General features: G+C 38.6%; 1 protein-coding gene across 1 annotated transcript; it reads right to left on the bottom strand.

Moving 5' to 3' along the window:
• Nucleotides 1–769: 769 nt before the first annotated feature.
• Nucleotides 770–9,857, bottom strand: LOC139133195 (voltage-gated purine nucleotide uniporter SLC17A9-like). The gene is made up of 9 exons (XM_070699631.1): nt 8,622–9,857; nt 7,357–7,483; nt 6,655–6,874; nt 6,417–6,516; nt 4,932–5,156; nt 4,151–4,247; nt 2,960–3,082; nt 2,415–2,586; nt 770–1,611 (listed from the first exon to the last, which is right to left on the bottom strand). The coding sequence occupies exons 1-9, from the start codon at nt 8,837–8,839 to the stop codon at nt 1,442–1,444; spliced, it is 1,452 nt and encodes a 483-aa protein (XP_070555732.1). The 5' UTR covers nt 8,840–9,857; the 3' UTR covers nt 770–1,441.
• Between the last annotated feature and the right edge of the window lie 291 nt (nt 9,858–10,148).

Raw genomic sequence — 10,148 nt, 5'->3', positions numbered from 1 at the left:
TGCTTATTCTACGCTGTGACAGGCGTACGTTACATTTTTAGGACTGTGATCTTATTTGAATCGCAGGGTTTCCGGATTTGATGTTCACCTCACTCTTTGTTGATACGCGTACTTTTGTGTTGTGAGTTCTACGGCTAACCGAATGATGCACATTATGTATAACAATCCACGACGGAATGGAGTCGTTGCCATGGTGAACAGTGATAGAAACAAATGGCGAGAAGTTTTTGTTTATATTGCACGTGTTCTTATCTCCAAAGCTTTGCGGGATATTACTTTAACAATATCTTTGGCATTCCACAAGGTATGATAAAATCTTTGTCGTACTGATACAGGTCTTGCGGGCCTCGGTAGTAGAGTTTACAGGCCCGTACGCCGCACAACCTCGGTTCACAAAGTTCGTACGAGGGCAATAAAGAAAAACGCCGGACTTACCCTATGCACACGCCAATGTTGCGTGCAGCGCGTATGCACTGAAGCCGACTGTTGTTAAAACGCCACTGTGACATTATATCAGAGATAATCTTCTATTTGATAAAATCATCAAGGAATCCTACAATTCGAAATCAGATCACTGTCCCGGACACGTAAAGTATATTGCCCGGTGTTAGTACTGTCGTTTGGGAAATGTGCACTGCGCATGTACGTTATTGTTACGGTTTATACCCGTGATCATAACAAAGATTCATCAACTAGCTCACCAATAGAATACCACCGCGACAAGAAAGAGTACTTTTATGTATACAAGTCGAGACGAGGTGATCGTATATACACTATACATAGTTGTATGACGGTTTATTCTTTCAAATACTGACAATATGCAGAGACAAAGTTCGTTTCAAATCATTGCCAAAATTTGAATTTGTGAGTACGTACATATGTGTATGCATGCATTTATGAAAATAGCTACATATGAAACAGACACTCCGCCTTATCATAATTATCTAAATGTTATAATTCATGATGCAAACACCTTATTCAGTGTAACATTTTTACAACGTCGCAGGAGGGACTGCGTGAGGCTGGAGGATCCGAGTTTGTTTTGTTGATGTTGTTGATGAAGAAGAAAATGTAAATAAAGAAATCATTCTGTGCCTGATTTTCCATTTCCCCGTTGCTGAATCCATGCGATGATGCGAAAATGTACTGCCTATTGGTTTGAATTCAAACGTTGACGCATAGCTGGTGAGCTACAATACTTATTTACCAAATCGTGTGCCATAATGTTTATTGTTGATATGTGATTCACCAGTCTCTCACTCTTCTGATGTCATTTCATCGTCATCCGTTGACATAATCAGCAAGATTTGTTTCGCTATGGCCAAGGATGGACAGTATTTCTACCGTCTATGGGCCGAGCAAACCTACACACGTTCATGAGCCGGGAAAACAGTATGGTAAATTTGATATGTTCTCTTCAAATTCGCTTCCGTATACTAGCTCATAGTAACTGTTTTCCTGTCCCAAAGATCATAAAAACGGACCACCCTACAAATGTTATGGCCGAAGTTACAGTAAAGACAGCACTCCAACTTTCAAAGTATTCCAGTATGAATCCACTGACATATACACCGACGAACCCAGGTATCGAACCAAAAGCGTTCATAACACCTGCAAAAAATGGCACTCGATCAATTAGCTAATCAATCAATCAATCAATCAATCAGCCAGTCAATTGATCAATCGATCGTAAATAGACAAATAAGTGTATTTGTTTATAAATCTCTCTGTCTGTGTCAGTCAGTCTCTTATGTTTCTATCAATCTATTACTTCTGTCGATCTATCGATATATCCGTCTTTCTATCCCTTCTGCCTGCCTGTTGACCCTCTATTAATCCATGCATGGCCTATTGTGGCCGGTAGACTGATTTCCATCGGCCGGATTCAAATATTTTGCAGCGAAGGCTTCATTAGCATACTTCATGCAAACCCATTAACACCTTAACTAGGGTCTCCTCAGACCAGCTGTCTTGCCTTTACCTCCACCATAGATCGGATACAATCTACGAGCAGTGTACTCAATGTGTCGGCATGTATGTCTAGTCTCTCTGTGTATCTATCTGTACGCCTTTCTACCTACCAAACTTTCTTTCTTTCTGTCTGTCTGTCTGTCTGTCTGTCTGTCTGTCTGTCTGTCTGTCTGTCTGTTTGTTTATCCATCTTTCTATCTATCTATCTATCTATCTATCTATCTATCTATCTATCTATCTATCTATCTATCTATCTATCTATTTACCTACCTACCTATTTAACCATCCATCAACGAATCAAATTTTATAATGAACGATTACTGAGTGGTGGGTTTGTAATTGTTTGGTTTCAGTTACTTGACATAGTAGGCTCTAGACTTGCTCATTCATAACTGTCGCATAAAAAACGATTTCAAGGAATATATCGGTGATTCTTAACTCACCGTAAACAGTGCCAGCCTGTGTTGGAACCAAGTCCTGTGGATTTGCAGACGCCCCCGCAGATCCAACGGCATTGATCGTCAATGCATACGTCATAAGAAGAAGGGCTGTCAGGTAGCATTGTGTACGCCCAACAAAAATGAGAGCGGTCACATTTGACAATGATGCTATTGTCTGCAAGAACAATAAACCGCATTTACAGACAGGTCACGTGTGATGTATAACATTTTTACACACGAAGATGTATCCACCTCTTTGTCTCGGATACCAGTTTCTTAGGGCCGCTGACGTATTTATGTCTGAATATAAACAGCAACGATGTTTAAACCGACACGCTCCTAAAAGTACTTTGGTTTCGACAGAAGTGGTCAAATTGAAGCTTTCATGAAATCGTGCGGTGCATGGTCACGTTATAAGTTGTCACGCTATAGATAAGTCACTGTATAAAAGTTTAATGATAAAGAATGTTGTCATAATTTGAAAAAATTTGACTTGATGATGATCATAGCATAGATAAACATTACAGGTTTGCAAGAGTGAAGTTCACCTGTAAAATTTTTCTCGTTGTCGTTGTGCTAAGTCCACTTCCCATAAGTCTATCGGCAATATAACCACTGGCGCCATCCACAAAGACCACGAATGTCCATGGTAACACGTTGAAGACCCAACCCTGAAAGTTCAAATTAAAGGGAAGCGGTCGTCGGAACTGCGCATGTGCAACTTTCTTGTTTACAAATAATATATTTCATGCGCTATATATAGATGCATTATGTCAACATAGCTGCAACATTTAAATTTGACGATGTACATTATGACAAACACGACCTGTTCCAAGGTAGGTCAATTTGGACACCAAAAAAAAACAGTGGATATAACGAAACTTGAACACTCGGTCAAACAATCGAAACACACAACACTCAGACTACGCTGTAAGATATCAAGATCCGGGCATACCGAAAGAATAAATGCGTAGATCAAATGAAAATGCGAGTCAAAGTTGACGAAAATCAAGCGACTGATGAAGAACCCATATTTTGAGTTTCCAAATTCACATCAATATATTTCAAAGTAAGAAGCTTTATTATATGTGACCAGTTTCAATGGCATGCACCCAAGATCGAAGCGGCAATCCGATTCAAAAACGGTAAACTTATACCATAACAATTTACTGTAAGCTATCACTATCAAAAACAGACCCCGTGTATGAAGTTTCCTTCCTTTCATTGCCGTACAGATGAGAAAACATAAACTGCTAATACATGTCAAGTGTGTCATATGATCTACATTAGAAAACTGCGAAAACAAAGACAATATGTTTTTAAAATAAAAAAAGTCATCAACTAAGCAAATCAAAACATCTGGTATATATCATGACTGAATGAATGCCAGAAACGGCATTCAGCATTCAGTTTCATATAATTTAATTGGTTCCCCTGTGAAAGGATAACACAGACAGGCAGACAGACAGACAGAGAGACAGACAGACAGACAGACGGACTCACACATACGGCGGACACAGAGACACGCACAGAAACACAGACGGACACACAGACAGACAAACAGAAACACAACACACACACATGCACGCACGCGCACGCGCGTAATGAACGACACTGCTTGCCAAAGTTTGAAACCTGCTTGCCTAAAATTTGAACATTCTTTTTTTTCCTTATAAAAGACTTTGGGACTTTCCTCTTGGTTCGTATAGAATTACTTTAAGGCAATTTTCATCCTTTACCTTTGCTCCGGGAAAAGTTTCTTCAAAGAATGTCGGAAGCCACGAGAGTGTTAAGTACCATGAGTAAGAATAGCAAGTATATTGAACAATTAGTGCCCTGTAAAAATGAAATGTAAAGAAGCTATTAAAGGGACAAAGTCGGCCATTTTTCATGAATTTTGTTTGATGCAAGATACTTGTTATATTGTTTGACATGTTGAAAGATACTGAATAAATGGGTGACCATGCATATATTCGACCCCGGTTTTAGACAATTTAAATTGTCATGGTTATGACCTTTAATTCATTTTCGCGATGGTTTCATGTATCGTGTCTAAAACCGGGGTGGAATATATGTATGGTCACCCATTCATTCATTATCTTTCATAATGTCAAACAATATAAGAAGTATATCGTATCAAACAAAATTCATGAAAAATGGCCGACTTTGTCCCTTTAACTAGTCAGTTGCAGAAATCAGCCGTATGCAGTGTGGCAATTGATGTTTCTCCACAATAAATAGTGAAAATCGCATTTGCCTTACAGAAGGTTATGCGATTTATCTGGGTGTCAAAACTCCCTTGGAAAGGGAAGATAAGATTCTTTGGAGAACCAAATATCGATTGGACGTTCTTCTCAGTAATCCCATCTTGCTTGTACTAATAAATCCTCCTGAAGTTAGGGAAACTCATTTGGCAATTGTATTAATTCGTACTTCAAATTTGAGTACGGAAAAGAAAATATAATCTAAATTTCGACAACGCAAAGGAATCAACTGAGGAACATTTTTACTTGGCCTTACCAGAACCCTCTGTGTTTAAGTAGAATAGCCCATGTTTTTCTCGTGGTTGGAACTTCCGCTCGTGTGGATGTTACTTTGGTGCAAGGATGCAGGCATCTTTTCTTCATTAGAACTATCCGCATTGCAATCGCCCAAAAGGTTGCAATGGCGCCAAACACATAGAAACTGACATGCCAGCTGAATCTATTCAATAGGTATGATCCTAAACTCCCTGAAATGACGTTCCTTTTGGATGGAAAAAATACAAGGTTTCATAATAATGTCAACATGCTTCTGCAATACAAAGAATGATATTAACGGATGCAATTTCTATATCAATGCAGAATGAATTATTTTGTTCGGGATGACCGACGTATCCTTACAATAGCTGACGGCAAGACTGGCTTTAAAGCCACAAAAGCTGCGAATGTGTAATAAACCGATATCAAAATATCCTGAGTTTCCAGGAGTTTTCGTTGAATAAGACCCATTAAAGACTGAAAAAGTTTATAACACTGTCATAAGTGTCGAAAGTGGCATGTAAATTCAAACGTTTTAACATCATTTTAGATTTCCCGCCATTTTCAAAAACTAATCATGTGACCGAGAAAATAAAGATTACGACAACCAATGTCGACCATCGTGTGTTGTGCATTCAAGTCAATGGCATCATGCTTGTTTCTTGGATTATCACGGTGTTTATGTGCAGGAAATACTGCATTTTTTGTACTTTTTTGTTGGTGCCATTTTATGAGTGCGGCACTCCGTTTATTATTTAACTTGTTAAAATGTGTCAGCATGGTCCAAATTAGTGAGCAGTCATACTTCTATATACGTCCTTCAGTTAGCACATTTACACGAACCAACTTAGGTTTGAAAATAAAATCATGAAAATAATGCATAAAATACGCAGCCATTGTGCCTTTAAGTCACGTACCTTTACGCAGTTAATAAAGTGGCTTTTCTGGGAGAAAACATTTATCAAATCCGATTATATCGCGGCTTCGCGTTTGGATTAATTAAAACAACTGTATATCATATCTAAACAGGTGAAGGTCGTGAGGGAGTCTCAGCAATTTTTTTTTCTGCTTCATAAATAATGAATATTCTTGAAAGTTTTCTGTTTTAGAAGAACTTGTCCTTGATACTTGATACGGGATACTGTTAAGCTGAAGAATATGATTTAATTCAAAATGCAAGAAACGTAGGGCCTACGGAAGTGCATCTATGACACTTTTTTCAAAAAATGTCCTATACAGACCTTCAACTATTTCCGGTTTTCAATTTTCCGTGCATCATAGGTGACTGTATTCTTGCTAATTCATTGTTCAGCAAATACACTTGCAAAAGTTAGTAAAACAATTTTCGTGTTTGTATATGTACTATGTGATACTGGCAGTCACTCGGTGTTAAATGTAATTCTGAGGGGTAGAATATTTTCTCAGGACACATGACGTCACTATGTATTACAGTCTGGTCCATGGTAAATTTGCGAAAAGCTCTTACCCGGCCGTTGTACCTGCGCCTATGGCGGTATAAAAGAATGACCTGTTTTCCTTTTCAACTTTTGCCACACTTATACTTGATAGTGTCGGATAATGGAACCCTGAATAAAAACAAAAGACATAATAACAATAAACAAATTTTGGTCAAGTGGAATAAAAGATTCGTTAATTACGGCTAAAACATACCAAATGAAATAATACGTAATGATGTAGACATACGTGAAAAGGTCGTAACTTGCCTGTCACCATTCCAAAAATGACCCTGTTTATTACTAGGAATGTTAGTTGAGACGACTTCTCCCCAAATGCATACGCACAAAACGGAAAAGCGATGGTCAGCGGACCCCAAGCTATTGCAGCTAGTGTGATCACCTGGTCGCCACCGTATCGATCACTCAGAAACCCAGAAAGTATCTGAGTTGTGACGTAACCCCAGTAGAAACTCGATAACACCAGACCCTGATGGACAACAGAAAAAAAGACTCACAATCCTAAACAATATGTGCAACAATCATTTACATATGACATGAACCTTATCATAACTTTTCAAGCTGAAACAAGTAATATAAATCTACATAGTATTACGTTTGACCATCAATTTTTGGATGTTACACGTGGCTGTGATGCTTATATGTTGACTAAAAATATTCCTATTGATTCGAGTGAAGATATGATGATAGGTGTAAATGGTTAACCGCTGTAGTCGTGCCATAACTTGGGTAAACATCGATGAGCGAATACACTAATTGGTAGGTCCGTAAGTAAGTTGTTACTTTTTGTAAACGACGCACTTTCCTTTTCAGAACTTTGTTATACAGGATCATTTTCGTAATCATATTATCTCAATAAAACTGGGGGACGTCGTTCATCGATAATTTTTTTCCATATGTTAAATAAACATTCGTCGAAATTCACTTAGCAATACCATTGCGATATCTCACCGTTTCCGACTTGTCCCAATCAAACTCCCGCGCCATGGCAACAGCGCTTATAGGCATACAGTTTCGACACGAGTACGTCAAGGCAGTCAGTATGAATAGTGCACCACCCCATGCTATGGTTACCTTCCTGTGTAAAATATGTATTTTGACCAGCGTGCATTTGTGTGTGTGTGTGGGGAGAGAGAGAGAGAGAGAGAGAGAGAGAGAGAGAGAGAGAGAGAGAGAGAGAGAGAGAGAGAGAGAGAGAGAGAATTGCTAGAAACAAGTGCGTTACTACACAGATGGATACACACGATTAGAATCGACATCTTCGAGCGTAACATGTAGTGTTTCCCATAAGGATCGTACGATTCATAGAGCAGTACGTACACTCACCGTGTCAATTTACGGACGTATGGTCCTAGTATCAAGATAGGAAAATGATATTGTCATCGTTTGTGAGAAATTTCTCCGGCGATACCGCTTTTTAATATCATATGACGGCATGTGAATCAGGTGACACAACTGCATCATTTTGTGATTTCCCCTGGGCTGAGCCACATTGGGCGCTACTAGCGGCGAACACAAATTGTCATCTATGATCGCAGCGTTGAAGGTATCGCTGAAAATTCATAAAACACTTCATTGTTCCAGTATATTTACGAATGCAACTGGTATTTTTCTTTTATATAAAAGATTTTGCACGATTTATATAATTTTACAGTTTTGACACTTATTGAAAAAACTATGAGTAACGTCTCGGTAGGCCCATTCACCATGCGTAAAACAGAAAAGGAAAACACCAAATTGAAAGACACATAACGTTCCTCGTGTAATGGAGTATGAAATTAGGGTCTGCAAGTTTCAAATTATTTCAGTTAAGGTGGGTATATTTGGCACACAAAGTTAGTTAGGTAATTACCTAGCAACTTAGCAGAGCAGTTTGCAATATGACCTGGCGTTTGCCTAAACAAACTCAGTTTTATTTTCTGAAGACTGATAAAGAATCCACCAAACTCAGCAGGCAGGTTCTCCACTGAGTTAACTGATATTGTCGTTGTTCGGCAAAAGAGGACAAAGGACTGGTCCATATGTAAAGCGAAGTAAACAATCGTCTCTGATAAGAGCATTGACCTGACTAGACGTACGACCAGACGTACAATGACTCAACCGATAACCCTGACCCTACCACACTTACACGGAAGCTCACACAAACTAGCACCAAAGCTAGGCCTGTGCACTTCCGTGAACAACAAGCCATCCGGCAGCATGATCGTTAGCCTTACCTCTTCCAATGATCTACGCTGCTAGGTATGTGCGAAACCTCCAACTCTAGATCTTCTTCAATTAGCGGCCTGTTCCCTTCAACCGTCTCTTCGCAGACTTCGCCCTGATCAAGGGTACCAAGCATCACGCAATATATTACCAGCACAACCTCATTGGGCTCTTGCTCGGCCTTGAATTCATATCGTTGTTCGACCTTATGTGACCCTGCGCAGTTCATAAGCGCAGAAGTTGCCTGTAAAAGTGACAGTCACCACACTATTCAAGAGATAAACATTGTTGAATATTGCTCTGTACATTTAAGAAACTATTATCACCAAAAGTCGGTTTAGATTTTTAGAACATTGAATAACTAATTTTCATATTTAATGGACTTTCCTAATTAGGGATATATACCTGGATCAACTTGATCAAAGTTGGCGAAACATGCTATGTACATTGATGATACTCGGTTTAAACAATATTGAAAGTCATTAGGCATTTTCACAGAAGTCAATTCCTAATTTGCAATTCAATGATTTTCTAATTAGGGTCATATATCTTGATTTACTTGACCAAAATTGACGAAACTTGCTATGTACATTGAAGATACTATGATACAACATTGTTGAAAGCATTTTTACTTCAGACGATTTCTAAATTTGCATATTGAACACACTTTCCCAATGAGGGATATATATCTGGATAGGCATGCGCGCATGATCAAAGTTGACGAAACTTTCTATGTATATTTGAGATACACTGATATACCAACTGCTATAACAATGAATAATGAAGATCGTTTTAGCAGTTTTAGTAGACTTGATTCAAGTCGATGTAACCTTCTAAATCTAAATGTCCAAAATCTGGCTGCCATAATGCAAACTAGGGAGGATTTTTGAATAAAAAATTTTGAAGCATATGTGAATAGCATCTTACTTTAGATAATGTATTCTTGAATACAACATGAGCAGTGCTTTTGTAACTTTGTCATTCAAGACCTCTTGTGCTTTCTGCAGAGTCGAAGAGATGAAAAGACAACACCGAAGTATTTGAATAGGATACAGCTGATATTTGCTTCCCTTCTTAAAACCATCGTTCATACTTGTGTAGCGGTCCGCCCTTTCTGAACATAACAATATTTGTTTTGTCAAGATTTACCTGGAGTCTTTGTAATTTAATATCACTCTCTGAAATAAGTACAAGGGCATCCGCATAAAAATGTAAAAAAAGCTAAACCATACCAAGAGAGCATCCATCTACCCATGCACCTTTCTTAAACTCCTCAATCAATCAATCAAAAGCATTTATATCGCGCCAAAATCCATTACGAGGTAATGTTCTAAGGCGCTGAACAAGAACACAAAAATCAAAAAGCTCTCTCAAAGAGATGCGATTTCAAGCCCTTTTTAAAGGTGATCAACGTAGGCGACTGGCGAAGTTCCAACGGAAGACTGTTCCACAAATCGGGAGCACATCTTGAGAAGGAGCGTTTCCAATACGTTTGCAGGTTACACCGTGGCACATGAAGAAGACTCTTTTTCATTTGA

Source organism: Ptychodera flava, chromosome 5 (assembly GCF_041260155.1).
Source record: "Ptychodera flava strain L36383 chromosome 5, AS_Pfla_20210202, whole genome shotgun sequence".
In the NCBI taxonomy this organism is placed as follows: domain Eukaryota; kingdom Metazoa; phylum Hemichordata; class Enteropneusta; family Ptychoderidae; genus Ptychodera; species Ptychodera flava.
Note: the sequence above shows the minus strand (reverse complement) of the source record. Positions and strands in the feature narration are given on the sequence as shown.